Raw genomic sequence first — 26,246 nt, 5'->3', positions numbered from 1 at the left:
GCAATGTTATCTTGGTTGTGAGACCTGGAAGACCTGCTCCTGCTTTGCAAGCCTTTTCTACCTTGCTTGGGAGTGCAGGGCTCTCAATGATCCCCGCTACAAAAGCTGAGGCTGCTGAACAGACTCTTGGGAGTTTTCGTTGGGAAAGGGTTTCTTGCTGTGATCTATGTGAAAAGCATTCAGTTTTGTTCAGTTTTTATGTTTTATTTATTGTTTATGACTAATTGTGTTATGTTGCGGTTAGGTCTTTTTTCATGTTGTATGCCACCCTGAGCACGGTTTGAACTGTGGAAAAGTGGAATACAAATAAAATTACGTGTGCATGTATGTTGGACTTCAACTACCATCAGACCAGCCAGCATGAGCAAAAGTTGGGTGAGATGGGACTTGTAGCCAGTAACCACAGGAAGAGCCACAGTTTCCCTAGACTAAAGCAGAGCTCGGCAACCTAAGGCCCATGGCTGGTTCCGTGGATCGGCGTGGAGATTCCACTTTTCCCCCCCGCGGCGTGGGCACCATTTTTCCCCACAAACCTTTTCTACCCTCTCCCTCACCACAGCAGAACCTCCTCCCCTCCTCCCTCCCTCATCCTGGTGCAGTAAATCACTGGCCAATTGCCTGCTAAGGTTTGAGGCCCTGGCCAATAGGTCAGTGGTGGCTGTGCGCGTGGCTGAGAGGGGGAAGGGGGCTGGGCTGAGCTGGCCATTTCCAGCAGCCCCTCGTCGGAGCAAGCTGTTTGCCACTGCCGCTCTGCCAAGCGCGGCTCCTGTGCCTGCCCTTGCGAGCAGCAGAGGCTGACGTCGGCAGAGGAGGAATGAGCAACCCAAAAGCAGCACTTTTGGGCTGCTCATTTCTTCGCCGCCACCAGCCTCTGGGCAGCACCCTAGGTAGGCAGGGGGATGGGGGGGCTGGGGGAGAGAGGGGGGAGAGAGATAAACCCCTTCTTCTGTATGCGCATGCACACACACACACACTCCGGCCCACCAGGAGGTTTGTGGTGTGTGAACTGGCCCACCCCCCAAAAAAGCTTGCCGACCCCTGGACTAAAGCTTTGAAGGACTTTGGGCCAAAGAGCAGTACCTTTGTTTGTTCATGTCATAAAATTTATATACCGCTTGATTGTAGAAAAAAACAACAACCCTCAAAGTGCTTTACACAATTCATAAATAAATCATTTAAAAAGTGAACCAAGGAGCTCTCTTCCCATTCCTTGCTGTAGGCCGGGAAACATAGGATTTCTTAAGTTCTGGTGGCTAGAAATATGCAGCACAGAAGTGATGCCCTACAATTGCATAGCAAATCTAGAAATGGAACCATGTGTTTTGAGGCAAACACCAGGTCCCCAGCCTCAAGTTTAATTTGTAATGCTGATGGGGAAGTGCCATTTGAAGGAGATAATTAGCAGGAGGAAGGTCATACTGTATTTTACTTTAATACAACAGCAGCAACAACCCAGTCCAGCTCCAAGACTGTAAAATTAAAAATCCCACTTACTGATTCTCCCCTACAAATGACCCGGTCTGTCTATATCAGGGGTGGCCAACTCCCAAGACTGTGAACTACTCACAGAGTTAACAACTGGCAGTTATCTACCCCCTTTTGGGGGGTTCAAGTCAAAGGTGATTAGCTTTTTTTAGGGAGGAGGGAAGCCCCAATTTTTGAGAATTCAAGCCTAAGCTCAAGGGAGAAAGGGGAACTGCCACTCACCAACAGATCGCTGGGGAAACAAACAGCCTCACTGAGTAAACTCCGTCTTCCATTCGGCAGATCGTGCAACAATGGAGGGCGGACCATATTTTACATACGCTAAGGAAAGGGACCCAGCAATGAACCACAATCTACCAAAACCTCCCAGGGATCTACCAGTAGATCGCGATTGACCTGTTGGACATCCCTGATCTACATCATACTACCCTGGCAAGCAGAGGTCTGGGGACAAATACTTGCCAATGTAAAATGTAGCTCTGACCCGAGACACAGAAATTTAATTTAGTACAATGAATTTTTGATCATTAGAATAGCTAGCTAAGAGGAAACTGATTAATTCTACTGTTGGGAAATGTTCTCAACAGGAGAAATAACTACCTCAGATGATTGGCTCTTTGTGACTAAAAGATGAATATGCGGCCATATTATTCACACACGCCCTGCCCTCCCTGCCAAATGCAAAGGATAACGATGAGCCAAGTGGGATTAACAGAAAAGAAACAATGCTATTAAATTTACTGAGAGGTCAGTGACTTTGGATTATTAGGAAGGACTGAAAGAGCTAAGTAGTCAGTATATTAAAATACAAAGCAGTAAAAGAGAAGACATGATTGTGTATCGGTATGGCTGGCTTTTTACTATAGCTGCAATTCAGAACATGGTTATGTGCTTAAACTTCATTGATTATACTGGACTGCAGTCCATCTTTTATTGCCACTTTAAGATGAAGTGCAATGTAACAGATTTTAAATTGCATCCAGTTATATAATAAAATACATAATACTGTCATAAATTTCCATTAAGGTAAAATTTACTTTTTGAAAAAAGATGTTTTAAGTGATATCAGAGTTAAAAATATGTCTGCAATAATTTCTGTACTTCAGTATACCATCGTATATCTTTACTAAAGGCACTGGCTGTTGAATATGCTAGCATTGGTGAGTTTTCTGACAGATAGCCATCACACACACAGATTTTCTTTTCTCCTTTTACTCTACATAGTAATATTATATTACTATATAATGTAGGGTGCAATCATATACATAAAATCTACTGGATGAAGGGCTGTAGCATTTGGCAGCAGCTCTTCTGAACCAGTGGGATTTGAGAATAGCTACAGGCATTGTAGACGCTGGCAGAACTTCTCAGATATGTCAGAAGAATGACAGAAGTGGAGAGGAATTTGTTGGCATGATGCCGCTGTCAGAGGAAAATCATGGGATGACAGTACAACTTAAAGGCAGTAGATACACTCCCTGATGTAACCCAGCATTAATTACCTACTGAACCCACGCTGAACACAAACCCACCAAGTTACATGTTATTGGCTATGATGGGCAAAAGTCAAGACTACATGCAGTTGAAATGTATTTTCCACATCCTCAAGCAACAACAATTGAAACTGATCCCACAAAGTCTGACTTGCCGCTGCTCTGAACAACTCCACAGGGATCGTATCAAGAAGAGAATCCCATTCCAAGCAAATACAAGTGACTTCATTCTCAATGTGCTTTACAAACTTGGAACAACAGGCTTCCAAATATGCCATTCCTCTCTCCTCTGGGCTAGTTCTCAAGAAAGACTTCATCACTTGGGACAGTTTGGCTGGGCGGTTCCTTGGGAATGCAATGGAGGCAGCAAAATAGGATTTATTTTCTCTCATCACCACCACATTATGTCCTCTCACTTTTGTCTGGTTGCATTCATTGTGGTACTTGCCTCACTTAAGCTATATCTCTCTACTGGGTTGATTTGTTGTCTTTTAACTCCCCACAAAACGAAGGGGGATCACAGTCTTTACCACACCTGAGAGAGCACTTAGGAGTGATTGTATTGAAAGCCTTTTCCATCTAGGCGCAGGCCATCTTAAGAGGCTCCCAGCACTGCAGGACAGAATTGTCCTCGGCAGTCCAAATCTCACCTGGAAGTAGTCTGACTATGACAACTGAGTTATTCAAACCTCCCCCAATTCCATCCACTCTCCATCTGCCCTGTTGCAAAGCCCAGTTCAATGTCCTGGGTTAGCGATGTGTTGAGACAGCATCCTGGTTTTGTCATGGTGGCCATGAAATCCCAAGCTGTATTACTATGGCAGCCCAGCAGGTCCCCCAGAACACCACCCCATCTGTGCCAGCTTGGATAGAAAGGATGCTTGGCTGGGCAGCAGGGAGGGTGGTACATGAACATTATTTCTACTCCACGTCTCTGACCAAACTTCAGATACAAGCCCTTAAATCTAAATCCCAAGTGGTTAGGTTTCCTGGTGATGGTGATTTATTCCTCAAAGATTATGGTGACCCCTCCACCCATCTAGGTTGGTGATGTACAAGAACCCAACCAAGCACCACTAGCTGGTCTGACCTGGTTGTCACCAACCTAGAAGCACCACTAGCCTGGAAGGCTAGTTGAAAGGACAACGTAAATCTTGTTGGCTGGGGACCCAGAAAAGGGATAGCTCTTACTTACTTACCCTTGTTCTCCTTTCCTGTAACACTCTTTGCCCAAAACAACAGGGAGCAGTGCTCCTCACACAAAGGGGAGGCACTCATTCCTGCACAAAGGTAAGTTGTCTATTGGCAAAGGTCAAGCACTTCACAGGGCTATCAATGGTTACTAGCCAGGATGGCTGTACTCTATGTCCACAGTTGGAGGAAGCAATGCTTTGGAAGACCAAAATGTTCTTGTGCTCAAATCCTACTTGCAGGTTTCCCATAGGCATCTGGTTGGCCACTGAGAACAGGATGCAGAACTAGATGGGCCATTGGCCTGATTCAGAAGGCTGTTCTTGCCTTCTTATATTGATGTAAAATGAAAACCCATACTAGGAATTGTTGCTTAAATGGCCAATATTGTGATGTCTTTCTATGCAAACACGGTGCTGCTGCATTAAGATTACTGTGTACAGTTCTATTTGCCAAACTCCTTTTTAAAAAAAAAGGATTACAGAACTGGAAATTGATGGTGGAAAGGTGTCAAAAGGGTTAGGGTTTCAGCTGTTTAGTTTAGAATGAAGGATGACTGGGTTTGTGGGTAGGAGGAGAATAGGACGTGCTATAAATGTTTATTAAACAATGCATAGTGTGGGAAAAGTGAATATAAATAAATGTGTCTTCCTGCCTCATTATGTCAGAATTCAAGGTCATATAACAAATTTGATTAGCATGAGATTCAGGACAAGCAAAGCCCTTCTTCATACAACACATAATTAACTTATAAGAATAGACTGCCAGAAAAAAGTGGCGATAGTGACTGGCTTAGACGGCTTCAAGAGGGGATTATGCAACTAGGATTAATGCCTGTAACTGACAATTGATGTTGCGTCTGTTATTTGTGTTTCTCTTAAAATTCTGTATAATTCAAAATCTACTGACTACATCAAAAAGAGGGGCAATTGGAGACATCCAGTAGTGACTGGGACAGAGACACCTTCCCAACACCAGCATCACTGCAGCTTACCTGGACGTTGCTGGAATGGAGCAGGGTGATGGTGAAGCTGAGGCTGTGCAGATGGATTGGCAAGAGCAGCCGAGTGGCTCGACCAAGGGGCCTGTGAAGTCCCAACCTCCCTGCCCTGCTCCAGTGCCATCTCCATTAACTGCAGTGACGGTGTTGGGAGGCCCCACTGTCCACCACTGGACAAATCCCTGGTGGTTTTCAGGTGGAAGCTCCAGTACACCACTGAGCATGCAGATCTCTGGCATTCATGGTCTGCTTGTGAGCTTCCCAGAAGCAAGCATCTGCTGCAGCAGTGCGGAACCTGTGCTTCAGCAGATTGTGTTGGACTCTAACTCCCATCAATCCCAGACAGCATGGCCAATGTTCAAGGAATGTTCGGATTTGTAGGCCAGAAACACCTAGAGGGCCACAGGTTGTTCAGTCCTCCTCTCACGGAATCAGAATTCTGAGTGATGGATTTTTGGTCTGATCTAAAGGATAACTATTTGGCAAATATCAGTTTTTCACTGACTGTTCATCACATATTCTGGCTTGTTGTATATCATCAAGAAGGGAAACTTGCCTCCTGGAGGTACATGATAATACTAATGACTAAAAGTTTATGTTATTTCGGTCTTCAGAGTTGTGAAACACTCAGCATACTATTCTAGGCATTTGAACTGCGGCTGATCGTGGGGCAATTAATTTTAATTGCTATAACAATTTGCCCGTATACTTGAATATTGCTTAAGTTATATGAACAGCTGCTATAAACTATTAAAGAACATGAACACTACTGCCTTTCAGTAAAATGGTAGGCTGAATACTTGAAAACAAAACCATGCAACTAGGAAAACAGAAACAAGTAGAAACAATTGCTGAAGAATTACTGTAAAGCAATTAATGCACTTCTCTTGATGGTTCCTGTTTCCTTCACCTACTCTTTAAGGATCAATTAACCCCTGCCAATAATTTAAGCTTATTACAGAAATGTTTTTCAGTTTAAAAAGCAATGCACCAATCCTAAAGAATAATGGGAAACTGTCATTTGCATTATAACACGGCTGCTATAATTGATCAGCACTTCTGCACTAAAGCATAAACATTATGGCTTGGATCCAGACTTTGCACCTGTGGGTGGTGCTATCGCTTGAATGGAAGGATCTCAGGGAAACGTGGCTTTTGCCAATTTCTACTTCCACTCCAACCAATGCCTCCTACACTGTTCCAGAGAGGTGGGTCCCTTCTGGAACTGTGTGGGAGGTAGCATTGGGGCTTGCAGGGAGATGAGATATCAGCTGAAGTTGTGTCTCCCCCTCTCTCAGTAGGATCCCTCTGCTGGATCAAAAGACTTTCCATTCACAGAAGATTACATTGGGATGCAAACCAATGGTGGTTTGCTTTTATTCAGCTACAGTTGAAAGAAACTCACAGGTACTTGCATGTACATATTAGTGCTCTGCTTAAAAATCCTCCTGACCATCCATCTACAAATGGATTTGAAAAATTATTACAATTATTAAAATATCATGGGTTGCAAGGTTTTTGCTTTGCTTACCTTGATTTCAAAGTAAGCAAGAAATGTTGGAGTGTCTCTGCAAAAGAGGCACTTAGCCAGTTCAATAGAGTTTGGATTACCATTGCAACATGGGTGGAGATGGGGCATTTGCAATTTGCCCAGAAGGTTGCTTGCATGCCAGAATCTCTCTTGCCAAAATGGGGTTGGTTTTCTCTTTCAAGTCATTACTGTCTTCATATTTTTCCAATATTACTTTGCTTTTCATTGAAGCTATTCTATTTTCCACTCCCCCCCCAATATTCTTTCCTACTTCAAAGCCCATTTTCTTCCACATTTTCTGCTTATTAGAGCATGTAGCCAAATTACTGATTACTGTTTATTATAAGCACTTCAATGAATATGACTACTCAAGAGTCAATGGCATAAAATTCTGGGATAAACAGAAAAATCTAGGATGCACAGAAAGAGAGGGTTATAATTAATACAATTTCCTTGTTTAAATCAATAATAGCTGCACCCTTTAAAAAGAGCTTTAACAAATATGAAGGCAAACTACATTGGGGTCTTTGGTCTGTTTAAAATTTCATACTTCAAGGGAAGCCATGTCAAATTAAAGAGATAGACAAAGGAAAGTTTGGGGCTGTGTTTGCATGTTTATTATTTTTCATCATCAAGATTAAAGATAAATAAAACTAGAGTTCAGGAACTGTCAGAAACTCATGCTATTATTTCTTTTTCATCATGGTAGAACACTCACATAAGATCATTAACAGGAGAATTACTAGATATTTGAACCTTGTCATTAAACTTGTTTTAAAACAGAAGGAATGGTCAAATTCTTGATGGGGGAAAATTCATGTTATCCAGAAACATGAACAGAATGTGAAAGCGTTCAGCTAGACATCTGTGGGCTTTGCTGATGTTAACTATTATTGAAACTATGGACTGCTTCAAAATTCTGAAACTCTGTAAAATGGAGCAACCATGTGGACTCAGTGACATGGAAAAGCACCTGACAAAACACAATTACATATACAGGTGCTGTTCCTCAGTAGTCACTTGTACTACTGAGGTGGCTAAAAAGGGGCTTTTGTGCTCACTTGAACTGCTGGCAATAAAAGGAGCCTGCATTCTTGGAAATGCTGGGACAGATGCTACTTTCTCCATATCACTGCTGCCATGGATCGCTCTGCACGGAGAAATTCTAGATGTCTGAATCAGCAAATTACTGACGTGGAAAAAGAGAAAGATAAACAAGTAATACTGAAACTAGATGTTATAGAGGATGTTTGGTTCCTGCTGAAAGCAGCACCCCTATGTCTCATCTCTGTCCTTATAATGTCGAGAAATGCGAACATGTTGTGATGTTACATGTTCCAAGTTTCTTTGAACACATTGCACTTCAGTGGTTGCCATTTGCAGAGGTTGGGGAGCTGAATGTGGTATCAATTTGCATGTTTAGTAGTACTTGCCATTACAAGAGACAGGAGGACATATGATGCATTCATTCACTTTCAGCCCATGGGTCTAATGAGGCTTGTTGTGGGTCCCAATTTGGCCTGTGAGTCAGTTTCCCCCAAACCACACCCGCCTGCCTCACACCTGACACCATGTGTAAGGATGTTGCTACCAATCAAGAGCTTAAAGCGAGCTCCCAATTGTTCCTTTCCAGGGCTGCTGGAATCAGATGTACTCGAGAATTCCCCACCAGGAGCTCCCAAGTGCAGCTGTGGAGGCTCACCACCAGCGCTAATAAGCTGACTGGCCTCCTTTAAGGTGTGCTTTCAGTAACTATCAGCTGGTTGCTGCTGAAAGTGCATCATCAAAGGGGCTCACTGTTAAATCCTGCTTTGTCTGTTTGCAGTCAAGCAAGCAAACAGTCATTTTTCTTCTGTCAAAGGCCTGTGGGGACAGGGGGAAGTTAGGATCTAGTGGCTGGACCAAATTCCCAGTTTATAAATAAACTGATTCTATATCTACTTTCCAACAACAGTATAAGTCAAATCACTGGTAGCATTCTCAGCTTCGTAGCTCTTAATTTTTCTAAATCTCCAACCAACTATTTTTTATTCTCTCATTGTTTATTATTTTTTAATTATTTGGATTCTGGCTGAAAACCAAAACCATGGCAAACTATTCAAATTATTTACTGCAGTGACACATATATAATTTTGAAAAGCATTGTATCTTGGCTTGGCAGGTATAATCTTGAAAGGTATAATCAAGAAGTTACCTCTTGGGGACACCCAGCTCCTACGAAGACCCCTTTGACATTATATTTCTCAATGTGCATTTTGAATATTATTTAAGGAAGTGGCTGAAAATGATTTCAAGATGTGCATTTTTGGAATGTTTAACTGTCAGGAGTTTCTACCACACAGTTTAGGGTGATTGTAACCACACAAATGAAACCACTTGAAAACAGGATTTCACAGGTGTAGCTATAACAGTATGGCTGAAACAATGCAGGTACCTATTCATACAAGCAGCTGATGATGTTGAGATGCACCAACACAGTTTGAGAATGTGATACAAGCAACACCCAGCATACTTTGTAGACTACATATTTGAAGCTAGGTTAGTCCTCTTTCTGTTCTTAAGACAATTTGGCTGCCATATCAAGGAGAGAGAAAGAGCCTACATACTCCCACTGCTGCCAAAACTAGAGCAGAGAAATGCAAAACTGAATGGTTTCAAAGACCTTTTTAAAAATCTACAATATGCTTTCTTAAAACACATTAAGCTTACTATATTTATTTTATCCCATCAAAAGAACAGGAAGCCTTATTCTGTCAACAGTACACTTATACCTCATTAAAAGGGATAGTTCTCCTTGTAAATGCTACTCCTCTTGAAGAAGAGCTACAGAATGGATCCCTTGGGTAACCATAAAGAATTTACAAGGAATTATATCTATGATTCACTACAGCAGAGTCAACGAAAGTGAACAGGGGGGAAATAGCACACAAAGTATACTAGTTTGTACTATGAAGGCTTTCAGTAGTTATATGGGACGTACAGACTCTTAAATACTGACCAGATTTCACTCCCTAATGTTAGGGAGATTTAAATTACAGTCCTAGACAGTCACAGACAGAGGAGAACCAGAGGTGTAGCTGGAGAGGTTTTGAAAGTTTTTATTGCAGATGATTATGACTAATGGTGGAGAAATTCAGAAATTGCAGTGGAGGTTCCCAGTATGCCTAGAATGAGGACTGTAACCAAAAGTAGATGGGACTAGGAAAACAATAAGTGTTACTGAGGCAGATAGGTGTTGCCTGAATTTGGAATAACTATGAAGTGCCTGTAATGTCCAGAATTGAATTTACATTGACACCTGTGCACTTTCTTCCGCCCTCATTCACAACACCTCATGGCCAGCTCCATGAACACCAAGATCATAATTGGAAGCTGCTCAGCCCAGAGCACCAAAGCGTTGGAAATTCTGGAGTGATTTGCTCCTGACTTACATGTCCTTGGGTTTCATGTTAGTGCAAAAGGTCTCTAAGTGCAGAATTGATAATTCAAGTAAGAAGATGTGGTGGGAAGGAGTTCTCTTAAGTTGAGGCCTGCCCTCTTCTTCCTGCATGACCACTTGGAAAGCGATAGACCTCTGTAGATGCCATAAACTCTTCTTATAGGGAAGGAAAGCTCTCTCTTTTTCAATAACCCCAGTCATGGGAGAGGGAAGTATTCTTTTGGTGGCAGCACAAAGCTGTAATGGGGGATGATGTCTATATGCTTTGTGGATCAGCTATCTTCACTGGAGCCTCACCACCTCCTAGCACCGGGAAGAAGTACAGGATTCTCTCTTATCTCTCCCCCTTCCCCCATTTTTATATCTCCAATCCTAAATTGTTTCTATCATAAGGGGGTGGAGGGAAGAAATAAAACTAGCTTGAAAGGCCTGCTGGAGTGAGCACTCTAGGGAACTCTACATAAACACTGCTTTCTGTCCAAAAGATGGGCCAATCTGGGAGGATGGGAAGTCAGAAGAATTACGCTATCTTCCAACAAGGGTATGGTGCCTTGGACACCACTGAGAGAGAAGGAATTTCGAGATATGTGGGTTAGAAATTGCTAGTAACAAACTTGAAAGAAAGACACTCTAAAAGTGCTATCTTACTCTGCACAGATCAATAATTCGATTCATGGTTAGTGTTGGCAGTGTGTGAACTGCACAAAGATTGTGCTTTTTTGGACTTGATTTTTTTAAAAAGTTTTTTTTAGTACCTAGAATGTACTAAATGTACGTAGAACAAATTATACTATTCCCGAGTAACCCCTTAAGATTTCTTTTGAAATACTTACATGGCTGTGTGGACAATAAAGACGTGGAAATAGTTACTAAAATACGGACCACAGCTAAAATCGTATTTGCATTGTACTGCAAAAATCGATTACCCTGCCACTGTTGGACTTAAAAATATTGGGCTTGGCAGCTTATGTTCAAGCTAACAAAGTATGTGTGGGCTTGAGAAAATCATTATCTTGAGAATGAGTATGTGCAGAAAGGGGCAACATTCCCCGTATTTTAGAAATATAGGTTCCAAAGTGACATTAGACTCCACTCATTATTTACAATGATTTGAACATTCTTCTCAGAGTTATGGAGGCTGGTGATTAATGCACAATGTTATTTAATTTTCATTTTTCGTATGTAGCTTTGTATGATAAACTACTGAAAGCACATGGCTACTGAATGATATGCATGTGGATATCATGCATGTTTCATGTCTGTAGCAGTTTCTAATCTTTATAAAAGTGATAAAAAGAAAGCATATACATGATTTCAAATATTTTGAAGTAAAGCATGTTTCATCTATTTTTCATGGTGAAAGAGCTTTTTATCTATTAATGAAACTGAGCTCAACAGTCAATCAAATGAGAAACAAAGGAGAGAGAGAAAATGAACCAGGACCAAATACTGAGGATGAGAAACATGGCATTGCTAAGTTTAATTGGGACGTTTTCTACCATGTAGAAATCTTCATAATCATAGATAAGCTATGAGATAACCAAACCTGCCCTTGTGAAGACTAATCTACCAAATATCTACATCCCACATTCTTGTTTTTGCATTTCATTAATGAGGTGCAGTGACAGCTGAGTGAAGTGACACTGCCACATAAATCAAATCAGAGGATTGCCACTACTGAGCCAGCACTACCAGATCTTCTGGCAGCAGGCAAGGAAGGGGGGAAAACATTATTTATTTCTGAATTATTGTGGGCTTTAACACTGTTTTATTATCTTCTTTATATCCTACATTCGGTTTCTGTGCACTGCTCTAATATTCTCTAACTAAAACACTTTATAAATGCTGAAATAAAATAAAACAGGAGAAACTCATGGTTTTATTACAAATAAATTAGCAAGGTGCTCACCAAGTAATGGAAATGTACATGGAAACACATCCTATAGGTTTTGCATGCACAAGGTCCCAGGTGGAAACCCAACATCTCTCAGTAGGGCTGAGGATGCTCCCTGTCGGAACCCTGAAGAGTCACGGCCAGTCAATATAGACAGCGTGCTACATGGCCATATGGTATGACTACGTTCCTAGTGGTACCTTATGTAATCAGGCAGTCTTTTTGCTTGAACGGAAAACCCTACTCCTCCACTTTGGTCCAAACATACCTTCTGCTCCAAAGTGGCAATTAACCCCAGAAGGGGAAGCATCCATTGCCCCTCTCCAATGTCCTACATAGTCACATCTCTTTCTGGATTAAGCCCACCTATCCCTATTTTGCTCAACCTAGTATAAGGGGCACATCTGTAGGCACAGGCTGTGCAGCTGTGATGTTACAGAAGTCTCCAAGTGCCAGGCTTCAGGGAATCCAACCCCCTTCTCTCACAGCAGGCTGCCAGTAATAGAAATACAAGAAGCTCTACCAAGGTATTTTATTCATTATTCACAGAGAGAGACACAGGATGCTGTCTCTCGGATAATGGTGTTGATCTGAGTAATCTCCTCCCCCACTTTACTCTCAGTCGATAGCAGCTCCACCCCTTATACGGTGGCTGCGTGAGGCCCTTTGTCTATTCGCTTTCTGTTCTCCCACTTTCACTGCCCTCCTGGTCCTAGGAGAAGTGGGGTCTGGAATGCTTTCTAATGATAACGTGTCAGCCAGCTGTTCTGGCTCTTCTGCTCCCCCCTCTTCTTCTTCCATTATCTCCCAGCTTTGTCCTTCTGTCTCCGACCTTCTGCAAACCACCGTTGTAAATCTTTACTGTCCTCCTCCTCCTTGGAAGGTTCATTCCTCCTCAGTCCAGTCCCTGAGACCAAGTCACCGTTTATTGAAATGACCCATTCAACTATTGGAAGAGCTGCTGGGATACCACAGAATGTTCTGAAACATCCTTACATCTCAACAGTAAACAACCTACGCAAGGAGCCTAACAACAGAACAGGGTTTGTGTGGTATTGATAAAGTTGTAGAGTGTGGAGAGATGTTCAGGGCTCAGATTGTGCTTCTTGCACCTCCTTTGGTGGCTGACATCATTATTAGCTATGGAGGGCACCTTTGCATGCACCCATTAATAAATGTGTAAGGGTACATGTGTCAGAAGATACAGGGAGGTCATGAAGGTTGAATTTAGAGTAACTCGGTTAGATGAAACCCTTCTGCTAATTAGATGAAACCCTTCTACTAATTCAGGCATAGGCAAACTTGGCCCTCCAGCTGTTTTGGGAACACAACTCCCACCATCCCTGTCCACTGGTCTTGGTAGCTAGGGATGGTGGGAGTTGTAGTCCCAAAACAGCTGGAGGGCCGTGTTTGCTTATGCCTGTGCTAATTTGTGTACTCTTCAACTTGTACTTACAGGAAATCCTATTTCAGCCAAGTACTTTAAATAGGAGTGACATGACAACACAGGAATAAGGTCAATAATATCCAACAAGCTTGCCTGCATCCTTTTTTTTCTAATAAAATGCTTAAGCGATCTATTTAATGGACCTGGTCTTGTTTATCACTTACATATTGCTGCTGAATAGAGTATGAGCTGAAGACTGCAAAATCAAGAAAACTTTCCCATTCATATGTAATATATGTTTAACTATTCTTTCTTTAAATCCTAGCCCGTTGGCATAGTGAACAAAAGGATAAGGTGACGGGGATAAATTAGAAGTACCTGTTTCTGAGAACAGTATTCTGCGGCTTCTGAGAATAGTGTTCTATTCTCAGAAGCTTTAATATGTGCAAAAATGTTCTGGAGTACAGACTTCCATCTGGATGTGCATTTTACTTCTATACCTGTATCTCTCTTAATAGACACGCAGCAGATTAAAAGCAAAAATAGTGTTCTGATTTAATTTATTTAAGGAATGTGGCTTAATCATAGGAATGCCATACTGTGCTATCAATACTTTAGTTATAATTTTTCATTTAACAAGTTTTGTGAGAATACATTATCTCAACACAGTGACATCAAAATAAGGTAAAGCATAATTCTTTTAACAATAAATGTTGAGTACCTGTTGTTTCCAAGGCCATGATCTTTGGTTTTAACATCAAGGTCATAAATAAAGTGTTCTTGGGTGATTCCTACAATATTTTCTGCAGTTTCATTTCCCTTGATGGTGATAACAGGATAACCCATCTGCAGTGTCCACTGATCCATTACTTCTTGGATATTCACAAATTTCCCAACCTTCTTAAGTGCCTTCAAAACAAAAAGAAGAGAAAATTTCATTCAATATATTCAGGGAGTACTGCCAGTATTATGTTACCTTTCAGGGTGGTGGCAGGGGCGGAGAGAGAGAATAGAGGACTACTACTCTTTGCTTCACTTCAAAAAACAACCATTCACAAAATAACATAGGGTATTCATGTCTGGGGTAAGAACTTGTGCTTCTTCAGATGTTGCTGGACTACATTTCCGATTATTCCTGGCATTCGCCACCCTGGATGGGACCAATGGAATCTGCCAAACCACAGGTTCCCCAGTCCTACAACAGAGGCTAGCCCATTGCTAGCAACATATTAATAGGAACTAGACAAAAAGTGGACACAGGACTGTAATCTGACAATTTTAATTACCAAATTTATACAAAGACTTTAAACCTTAGTCATGGTGGAACCCGGACCTGCCTTCACTGCAGTTAAAATGGTGCTGACGTAATGTTTAAGTGGCACTAGACAACTGTTCTCCAGAAAAGGGAGGAACTAGAAAAGGAAGTACATAATATTGCATTCTTTTTCTGATCTAAGAGAATCTCAAAGCTTGTGTCTGCCCTGCTCAAACAATGCATTTTGATGCGCGTTTTGCAAACCCTTTCATCTCAGTGAAGCATGGCCCCTTCTTTAGCATTTAGAGGCATATTCCCTGCCACATGCTGGTTCATCTAGTCAGGTGGGACTAGAGCTGTATTGGGGCAACATTTTGTTTCCCATGCCCCTTTGCACTTTATTCAATATGATTTTAATCTGTCTTTTTGTTTGTGAAGCAACAGCTAGCACATACTTCGGAAGGAGGAGTTTTCACAAGCTCTTTTCCATCATGACTGACATTACAGCTATTTAGCTGCCCTAGAATACTTATAGTTGACTGCACCAAATCATAAACAGCTTCTCTTTAGTCCATTACACTTCTATGTTGCATCCTGCTTCCCCTTCAGTTCATTTCAAAGGAGCTGATATCTGGATCCATTTGTTTTGATTATCCATTTCTAGATACTCTGTCTTTCACATTCCATAAATTTTTATTTAAGAATTTTCCAAAATGATATACAGAAACACAAATAAAACACTCATTAACAGGAATATGAGTTTCAGCATGGGATATTTATTCCTTGGGTTAACCCAAGTTCCTTGAAAACTTTAAACTGTATTACCTCTGACAGTGTGTTCCATAGGTCCTTTCTGGCAGCATTGCCATACTTGTGAATGGTTAGATAATCCTACAAAACATATGTAAACCAGTTGTTATTGTAAAAAAAAGCAAACTTATTCCAAGTCAAACTATGGTGCTCTATTGATACAACAATTAAGTATATTCTCATACACAAATCATATACATGTATCTTATAAGTTACAACAATAAGTTACAACAATATTATTTCTTAATTTGGGGCTGCGCCCCTGTTCACTCCATTTGCCAATCCCCTCAGCCATCCCCTCCATATTAACTCCCTAGAGCAGTGATAGCCAAACTTGGCCCACCAGCTGTTTTGGGACTACAATTCCCATCATCCCTGACCACTGGTTGTGTTAGCTGGGGATGCTGGGAGTTGTAGTCCAAAAACAGCTGGAGGGCCAAGTTTGGCCTCCACTGCCCTAGAGCTTCCCCTTACCACTTCATAAAACTACTAAGCACCCTTTTCACCTTCTGCACAGAAGCCACTACAATCTCTTCCACCCTCTTTCCCCTGCCTCCTCTTTCTTCCTTTTTTCAACTTTCCCTTGCACACAGACCCCCCCCCCCACACGCAAACATTAGTTTGTTCAGTTAGAAAAGGTTAAGTTGCTGGATGTTGTACATATATGGGTGTTTGCTAGTCAGTCAAATATTACATGTAATCTGGAACTTCATGTTGAAGACAACACATGGTATTAGGAGTGAAATACAATATGTAAACGAAGGCAGGGATAAACAACTTTCAAAACTATAATTCGATGAACGAACTTTTTGCTCTCAAATTAATTCTCAAACTTTTAAATTTTCAGACTTTTTTTTATTAAAAATAAATAAATTACAGCTTCTGCAACAGTTTCCAGCTCTGGGAAATTTTCCAAAGGTAGGTGCTACTTACTATTTCAGCAGACTGTTTTGTGGTTTGTGTCAAGAACCCACAGACTCTGGTTGATAGCTAAATCTGTTATTAAACATTTTTAAAAGGAACAGTCTATTCAAGACTTATGTCTATTAAGGTTTTATGGGTCTTGCAATTTGATTCTGCAGAAATATATAATGCTATCAAACCAAGTGCACAAATTTTAGTTTGAAACTTCTCTTAAAGAAGTGGGTTTCATCTCACGGAACAGAAGCTTCTTATAAGCAACGGTTCTACTAAATGCTAAGGCAATTGTTAGATCAGCAAGTGTCTTTCAATGAATGTAATTAAGGTTTCTGACAATGTAAGTTTAATATTGATTTCTTTTGTCCTTTTCATTCCTAAGTTTTATCTCCCTACCTACACCATACTAGGGCTAGGATTAGATTTTATAGATCCAGCTTCGTTTTGTTCAGTGTTCTGGAGTTCCATAAAGCATATTAAATTGGATATAGAGCAAGAGATTTTCTACTTGATCTAAGCATAAAATGTGAATACATTAAAATGCATTTTATTTACCAGGTAAAAAGCAGGATTCCCATACATGTGAATGTTCACCACCTTCACTTAAGAAAAGCAGTAGAAGGCAAGCCCTAATTTCAAGCAAAATCATTAAAAATTGTGCTGACTGTGTTTTCTGCATGGTATGTGCGTGAACTAGGTATTTCAATGGTAATTAGTGTTTGGGGAGCAAACATCCTGATGCACAAATTGCAAGCACTCATGACAGATTTAGCTTTATTTCTGTGAACTCGCTGTACAAGAAGCAGAAACTCCCATATAATCACAGCTTAGAAAAGTTAAATGAGAACACTGACTCACTTTAACCACAATGCATAGTTTTTTAAATGTCATGAAAATAAGCCTTAGAAAAGATAGCAGAATATATGCTCCTCCAACATACTGTGCTGATATCTAAAAATAAACAACTCAATGGTTTCTCCAGGTGAACTGATTATTTTTATAATAAAAACACCCACAGTAAGCATATAAACAAGATGGGTTATCCAAGTCAGCCCCACTTATAAGAGGGTATGACTGGTTTTGTTTCCATGTTGGTTGCTATGACCAATAGGTGCATAAGTTGAAAAGGTTTTCAATATTTGCCTTTCTCAACTCCAGATTCTAAGCTTCACATGGAAAATTCTATGCTCAGAAGATCACTGCTAGCGTGACCCAGTTCCAGCATATGCAATTAGGGGATAACTTAAAAATGTATCCATGCTAATGCTAAATGTTACATTAGAATCAGCCCTCAGTGTCAAAGGAAGAAAGACCAAGATCTTGAAATGTATGAGGAACTTTTCAAATCCCAACAGACCACAATAGCTGTCAGGAATTTATGAAGTTCAGTCTTAAAGCTAATTTGACTGCTATGGTGCCATGACTGATAGAAGAAGAGTATTTCACTTCTGATATTGATGTTATCCTGATGTTGGCATGCTCTTGAGCTGTATATTGGCCATGTTTTACTGTACACAACAGGTGTGAAGCAGCTCCAAAATTTATGCCAACAAGTTAATGCATGTTTCTTAACAGTCTACATTAGCCACTACATTAGCTGCTACCGTTTGTTTTAATTCTTCCTACAGAACATTCGTAGGAAGAGGAAAATGTTTTTTTCTTTGGTATTTGTTTTATATACCGTGGAAGTTTGAATTTTCCTTTTAATTTCCAAATACGACATTTTAGTAAAAAATAATATGTAGAGCTTATATAAAGAGAAAATAATGACACTTGAAATGAACTGCAAGCTACAAACTCATGATACACAGCACTATTCATTATATTTTGTTTTTGCACTATTCAACTGCTCTAGGGCTAGATTGATTTTGTTCCACACTCTGCCTTTAACAATCAAGTGGCTTGTAAAATTAGCAACTGTAGCACTGTGCCTCTCGCAATGCCAGGTTCTGCTGGGCAATCCACAGGGAGATTATAATGAACACAGTACAAATTGCTCCTCCCAAAAATTCCAGCTCAAGTACCTTGCTGTGAGAAGCAGCAAGGAAATATAATGGAATCCCCCAAATCCCATCTTTGTGGAAAGACTATGAGCCAACACAGACCAACATTTTAGCACACACTCTACCACAATCTTTTTCATATTCTAGGTCTTACACATGTTTTCACATTACATTTAACAGTTCTTCCAGGAAGACCATTAATACCACAAAACATTCAAAAGTAGGTCTCAATCCATCTTATATAAAAATGAAGAATATGCAGAAAGGCTGCCTTTACTACACAATGCCATAATTAAAATAATAAACTATACAACTAAAGATTTAGAAAGGTTATCTCTTTCTACTCCCCACAGAGAGAGCTGCTGTGAATTGAGGATAGGTTCCCCAAAATGGATAATCACTGAGAGAATTCGTTTTAAAATTGTAAATAAATAAACCAATGGACAGGTAAATTCTTTTTCAGTTGTTAAAATCCAGGACACCCATGCTTCTAGAAAGCTCTTATTTTTGCATGTCCAATATATTTATCTAGGTTTTTTTTTACCTTTATTAATGAACTCCTGGGGGAGGGCAGGAAGTAGAATTCCTCATGAGAATTTCATTTTCCTAGCTTCCCAAACTCTGCTGTTGATAAAGTGACTAAGTTAGAGATCAATTTGTTGCCCATGTACTTATGGAAGGTCTTTACAATGGAAGAGGAGTGGAGGTGAATTTTGCAAATTTGCTGCCTCTTGCACACGCAAACACCCATCCTGCTCTGGAGAGTATCCTAACTCTCCAGAACCAATTTTTGTAGGGTGCTGCTGCAAGGAGTGGAAGAATTGGCACAAATAATTTATCCCTTCTTCTGTTAGCAAAGCCATCCACTAGATCAAAAAAGGCTTCACATAGGCACAAGGCAACCTCCAGATTCCATCCTAAAGAGAGAATTTTATCTTCTTACACCTGCCAGAACAAAATGTTCAAGGTTTCCTTAGAAAATGACTTCCTCAGTGATTACCTATTTTAGGGAATCTGTCCTCAATTTAAAGACAGCTTTCACCTGGCCTGCATACAGACATATTTGGGATTGCTAAACCTCCTTCTTTAGCTCAGTTGTAATGGCTTTTATTCACCCAAAATGAAGCCATTAAGTAATTTTTCCATGCTTTCAGTTTTTTGCTCTAAGACTTATAATGACATTACTTGAAATAAAATATTGATTCTAAGTAGAATACTTATTTTAGTGGTTGTAATCCTGCCAAAGAAGCATAATTTCAGCTTTCCACACACTTAATATCTTCCTTAATGGTTAAAAAACACAAACCAACTATTATTTCTCTCCTCAATCTGACATAGATTCAAAACAATCATAATTACCATGTATTTCCAAAACATGATTTGAATCGATTGGGTACATTTCGGAATTCTAAACAGCTTGAGTTTTTACCATCATTAATTTTAAACTAATTTCCAAATACAATATAGTTCCATACTCTTGAAGTTCGTGTTGAATCTCTCCAGAATAGTTCTTCTGGCCATCTTTAAGTAATACAGATTTGACACATTGCTTAATTGTATTATGATGGGGTCAGCTAAACATCTAACAGGGGAACACCTATCACTTTTCACTTGTTAAGTGAACAACTGTCCCATTCAAAGAGGCAACTGCTCCCAATTGTGATATAATCCCTCAATTACTTTAATGAATGTCCCAAGCCCACCCTTGTAACCTCAGCTCTTAATAACAGCCAGGGTTACATTTATGAAACATTGAACAGCTGCCTAATGTTATCAGAGACCTGTCCATTAGGTAAGAATCCAAACTGGACATTGCTAATATTTATCTACATATCTTCTTCAGTTACACATAAAAGGGAGAAAAGGATATGTTTAATATTTTATATGAAAATGGATACATTATCCCCCCCCTCTATATTAATTCCTGGGACTCTGCTGCTTCAAGTGCCAAAATGGTTCACTTCTGATACCACAGTCAATCTGGGAGAAATGTTATTGGTGTGGGGAGAGGGACTCAGTTCTCCCTATCCATATATTCATGTAAAAATTAAGTCCTCTTCACTTTATACTTGAATGGGGCAGAAATATGGAGAGCAAATGTTGGTGTCCCCATCACATCTAGTTTAGCCCTAAAGCCTCATTTTTGGTGAATCTTTTGTGGTGCTAATATTCCAGAAATGTTGTTTTAAAATTGTCAGTATATTAATATCTACTATAATGGGATAGTAGGTTGCAGTAAATGGAAATGGAAAGTAGAAATAGCAATAAATGGAAAGAACTACTACACTGTAGGACATTCATTTAAACTTTTATCTCCTTAAAGGACTTTCCTGCCACTTACTTATTACTCTTTCCAAGATTTAATTGTGCCTCACAACTTATCCCTACCCATCCTGCCTTCTCAATGTCAAGACTGATTCCTCAAAGGCTGATCTGAGATGACAGGCCACATAATTCTAAGTGAATGAGTAGCAAAACAAAGTAACTTGTTGTGAGGTGGCTTGACAACTCAGTTCAGGGAGTATGTTCTTGTGTTCAGAGGTCTGTGTCTGAATGCAGAAAGGCTGGTGCAAAAACAAAATTGGCAAACCACTAGGAAAAAAAATAAGTCAAGCAGAGAGCACATTATTTTAACTTATCTTTTGAGGCACGCATGCACACACTAATGTCTTCATCCACCTGCCAGGCCAGCTGTCAATCGTATCCTAGCCCCTCAAGAGACCATTCTGGAAAATCCAGCCTTCTACAACATAAGGATACCTCAAATGTAGCCATAATTTTCATAAATGGGCTCTATTTCATGCAGAAGACCCTATGTTGTGACCCAATTCACCAGAAGCGAATTTAAGCTATTTAAGCTGATTACAATTAAAGACACTTTAGAAAGCTGAAGAAGGGGAAAGAAACGTTAGCTTAGCTGAATATATAAATAAACTGGAGGGATGGATCTTGTTCTTCATAGTTTAACTTCATCATGGTTCTGTTATTATAACATAATTGTATCTTGTCCTTTCTCCAAGGAGCTTAGAGCAATATTGCTTATATTAAGAGATTCCGGGGGGAACGTTAGATGAAGAAATGGTGAACCTAGGTTTCCCAAACTGAAACTGAACAGCTAGCCACTGCAACCTCTGGCTCTGTTTAAATTCAAAGCATCTGAGTTCAGAAAGCAAAGAGACGTGTGACTATATTCTCCACAGATTCAGTTACATTTCTGGACATCATTCTCTCTTCCTCAAAGAACAGCCCTTTGAACCATATGGCAAACCACAATCCAAAAATGGTTTGCTTTATAGTATGCTGAAAGCAAAAACAGAAAGCCATGCACAGTTGACCTTCTGTAGGCCAAACTAAAAGTGGCAACATTCAGATGTGTATTTATATTTCTTAATATCATTAGTCAATTTATAAAAGCACCTCACAGTGACCTACAAGTAATAGTAAGACACTCAATAAAGAATACAATATATGTAAAAGATATAACTGAAAATAATAACAATGAGGAACAGTAAAGCCACAATCCCTCCATCTTCCAACAACACATGAAAAAAGAAAACATCACCAACTGTTGCAAATGAAAAGGGGAATTAACAGTCAAATGCCTGGGAGAAAAGACTTTGCCTAGCACTTAACATTCCATAGACTAAGTGCTGGGATGCAAAGGGATGTTTCCTTGTTACCAAACTTCAAACAATCGTAGGAGCAACTATGTGGCTTTGAAAGGGTAAGTGGTAGGTGTGAAGGCCCCAGTCTGGATTGCGAACCTGATGGGGCAGAAGAGTGTTTAACCTGGTTGACTGCATCAGTGGTTTTAATAAGGATTAGAACACCACCCCTACAATATGCACTGAAAGGAAGGCTCTAACTCAAGCCAATAGAACCTTTCTTTTCAGTAAGATAGATAGCAGCTGTAGGGCCCCTATACTAGATAGGGACAAGTAGTGGAGAGAATTTTTTTTAAAAAATATATATATAAAGCCTACCTACCCCACCAGGGTCCGGATCTGAGTTTAGCTCACTGCATCTGCCAATTACGCTTAAAAAAAAAATTCCTCTACAAATACAATTCAGGGAATTGCTAATTGCGTGAATTGTGTGACATTTAGTTTGACTCCCGCACTATGGCCATAACAGACACACCTGCACACCAGCCACCCACAAGACAAACAAAGAATGTGTATTTGATGGTTTCTCTTCACACATAGCATTATTTCTCTTAAAGAATTGACAAAAGTATGAATTTGATGACTTCTTTTTATAGAAGTACAATATACCTAGACTATAGATGAAATGATTAGGATTATGTTGACATGATAAGTATTCAATAATATTTTAATCTAATGGGATTTTACATGTTACTCTTTTGTTTTTATGACACATGCAAGGCATTTTTATCTAATAGGGTAAGAGAAAAATACGATAATCGCTGTCTTTTCCTATAACCACTTTACTATGTTTCATTGTAGCAGTTCTTATTAATGTATCACGTTTATCAAATAGGGAGCCTGCAACAAAACAAAGATAATACAAATTTTCCAACACATTAACCTATTGGGATTGGCATTTAAAAATGGCTGCATTGAACTAAAGACTAACAACATCGTTTGAAGATCACAAAATGTCTGCCTTGTGCCTCTATCTTTCACACATCCCTAGACATAAAAAATAAAACTGCAAAAGCTTGTCAAATTATAGTCGGTCTCTGAAGAAAATTAAAATGCTTAAATTATCTGGAAAGTGTGTTACCTGAATACTGAGGCAGATGGCTTGAATATTTGAAGAGAAAACAGAATAAAATCTCCTAAAGGTTTTTGACAGATGTTTGTAGCAACAGTGTTTCTGAATAAGTTTACAAGTCCTTTTTTTAAGTGTGTGCTTATGCTTAGGAAAAACCTGTCCACTCATACTGAAGAAGGCCTTTATCCCTTTGCTATGTTCACTCTCAATTCTACCTGCCTCTTCATCAAAACAAGATGATTAAAGGTAAAGGGACCCCTGACCATTAGGTCCAGTTGTGGCCGACTCTGGGGTTGCGGCGCTCATCTCGCTTTATTGGCTGAGGGAGCCAGCATGACTAAGCCGCTTCTGGCGAACCAGAGCAGCACACAGAAATGCCGTTTACCTTCCCGCCGGAGCGGTACCTATTTATCTACTTGCACTTCATGCTTTCGAACTGCTAGGTTGGCAGGAGCAGGGACCGAGAAATGGGAGCTCACCCCGTCGCGGGGATTCGAACTGCCGACTTTCTGATCGGCAAGTCCTAGGCTCTGTGGTTTAACCCACAGTGCCACCCGTGACCCTTTTTAAACAAGATGATAGATCATATCAAAATTAGATTTCAAGTGAATTCATATATTTTAAAGCACAAAGAAAATATCAGAATTATGTAAATTATAAAAATGATTCAACTTCCTATTTTTCCCCTCTGCACAGATCAACTTGGATCAGTGAATTCACTCCATATTCAAAGTGCTTCCAGATGTTACTCCAAACAAGGACAGTAACTGTTAATCCAACCCAGCCAGGCCCAAAGTACCAGTGGAATTTAAAAATCCCAGGTCAACCAGGATTAACGAAAACACATATGACAGCCGTGGTGGAAGTATTTGGCTCTATCTAACATTTGTCTACAGGGAAGCTTATTGTCGGTCAGAGAGACTTTTCATAAGGCAAATAAATTGCATGGATTATGCCCTGGCTGATAAAATATTTGACGTACAGAGAAAGGCCTCCTTAGGTGATAAAAATGATGGGAAATATCTTGTTAACAAAAAGGCAGGCCTTTTTTTGGTGACTCATCAGCTGATGAGTCAATACTATTGACTGTGTTTACCAGTGACTAATTTTTAAGGATACTAATGATGTTCCCCCTTTACACGAATAACAGGGATACTGAAAGAATTATATGTCTACCTCTTAGAAACACAGTTATGTCTTGCCTGGTAATTCAGAATGGGTCAGGATGATTTTACTCTTAAGTACGTTTGTCAGAGGGCGCTTAGGATGATGGATACAAGAGAGCTTGGAGGAAAACTGAAAAGCAGGGGCAGGGTCCCATTTTTCCTTGAGGCTTCCTCCCCCCCAATGTTAATGGGGGGGGGGTTGAACTAAAGAAAACAAACTCCAAAGAAAAATGTTGTCTGTTTGGATGAGTAAAATGATTTTAACAGTTTTTATTTAGGAATATACAGCATTAGAGAATGATGATTCTTGTATATGCAGTACAACACTCAAAACTGCACCTAGAAGGTGGTGCCATCTTTAGGAGAAGAGCATAAAGGATCTTTGTTGTTTGCTGCTTGCCTTTTTCTGAGGACCCTCAGGGTAGTTTGGAGATACTACGTATGTTGCTTCTGTGGTCTTTGACCTGGCAGATCCATTATGGTTAACCTTTTTACCTCTATCCTCAAATGACTTGTGATATGAGCACTCTGCTACAGACTAAGAAACAAGCAGCTTATTGCCCTGCCTTGTCGGAGGATAAAAAGGTCAGAAGGACATAGGGCAGAAACTGCAGCAGACTAGTTGCGTGTAAAATCAGAAAGTATGGTTGAAAACTGAGCTCTAGCCAAGACCCAGAGAAGGAAGTGGAACACAAGTTGGTATATTTGCAATTCTGCTTGCACAAAACTATTTTAAAATGTCATAAATATGCCACATGGCACAACTTTGTATTATAACTAAGTTATACATGATGCAACTTTTATGTTGTTCAAGGGGGAGTAAGATTTGGGTTTGATAAGTTATAGGGCTATCTGCTTGACCCATTTTAGTGTTGGTTAAGTTTTAAATGTTTTAAATGACAAATGTTTCTTTTCTGACTGATGGTTGAATAAAAAGATTGATGATGATGATAAGAAACTACTTAGCAATGATATCTCTCCCCACCACGCCCCAATAACTGTTAGGAGAAACCTTTTCTTTCCCCCTATGGTTCACAGGTTTCAGAAAACTTCACATCTCTAAGATCTAAGTTTCCACTCAGACCCAAATGTGCAGGTGTCTAGGGCAGGCTCCCTCAACCTCAGCCCTCCAGATGTTTTGAGACTACAATTCCCATCACCCCTGACCACTGGTCCTGCTAGCTAGGGATCATGGAAGTTGTAGACCAAAAACATTTGGAGGGCCGAGGTTGAGGAAGCCTGGTCTTGGGGATGGACCTGGCAGGGCATTCATGTTAATAATGGGTCCAGAATGAATGCACAAGGGATGAGCATGTCTTCCCGACATGAATGCATTCCCACTCCATTCCCAAGGCACATGACATTTCATGTGTCTGAAGAGGAAACCTATGTAAGTACAGGTATATGCGCTTATCGGTAACTCCTCTTAATGATTGGGAGCTCTGCACTAACATCAGGTACTCTCACTGCTCTTAGGGTCTTATTTCACAACTGAACTGAATGTGCCAAGGTTTGGGGACTGGGACTGGGATGGGTATTCATGTTAGGGGCATGATCAGTGCACCAGCCCTGCTTGCTTCTGCAGGCAAAAGTCTGAAAGGGGCTGCAGTAGGCATATTGTTAAGCTAGATGCTTCAGATATCCTGAGAACAACTTATTTGTTGTTGTTCACCATATTAGGGTTTTCTTTCTGGCTGCATCTATTAGCCTTGGGAGTATAAAAAATAAACATAACCCTAGCAACAAATAATATTCACTACCACCACTAATATTTTGCAACAGAATCTTTAAAAAGACCAGGCTATAACACGAGAATTGTGGTCTTCTGTATCAACTTGGTACAGTGGTACCTCGGGTTAAGAACTTAATTTGTTCTGGAGGTCCGTTCTTAACGGGAAACTGTTCTTAGCCTGAGGTGCTACTTTAGCTAATGGGGC

The 26,246-nt window shown here is 40.2% G+C and overlaps 1 protein-coding gene across 2 annotated transcripts in view; it reads right to left on the bottom strand.

The window, feature by feature from the left end:
• Window positions 1–26,246, bottom strand: part of TRHDE (thyrotropin releasing hormone degrading enzyme) — a 192,239-nt gene that overhangs the window by 36,146 nt on the left and 129,847 nt on the right. For both annotated transcript variants that reach the window (XM_083399501.1, XM_083399500.1), the window contains 2 exons: window positions 15,501–15,566; window positions 14,142–14,329 (listed from right to left, as the gene is read on the bottom strand). In XM_083399501.1, coding sequence (XP_083255627.1) covers window positions 14,142–14,329; window positions 15,501–15,566 — 254 coding nt within the window. The remainder of the gene's footprint in view (window positions 1–14,141; window positions 14,330–15,500; window positions 15,567–26,246) is intronic.

The sequence above is a fragment of the Podarcis tiliguerta genome (genome assembly GCF_965153285.1).
Source record: "Podarcis tiliguerta genome assembly, chromosome: 10".
In the NCBI taxonomy this organism is placed as follows: Eukaryota; Metazoa; Chordata; class Lepidosauria; order Squamata; family Lacertidae; genus Podarcis; species Podarcis tiliguerta.
This window is presented reverse-complemented; position numbering and strand designations above follow the sequence as displayed.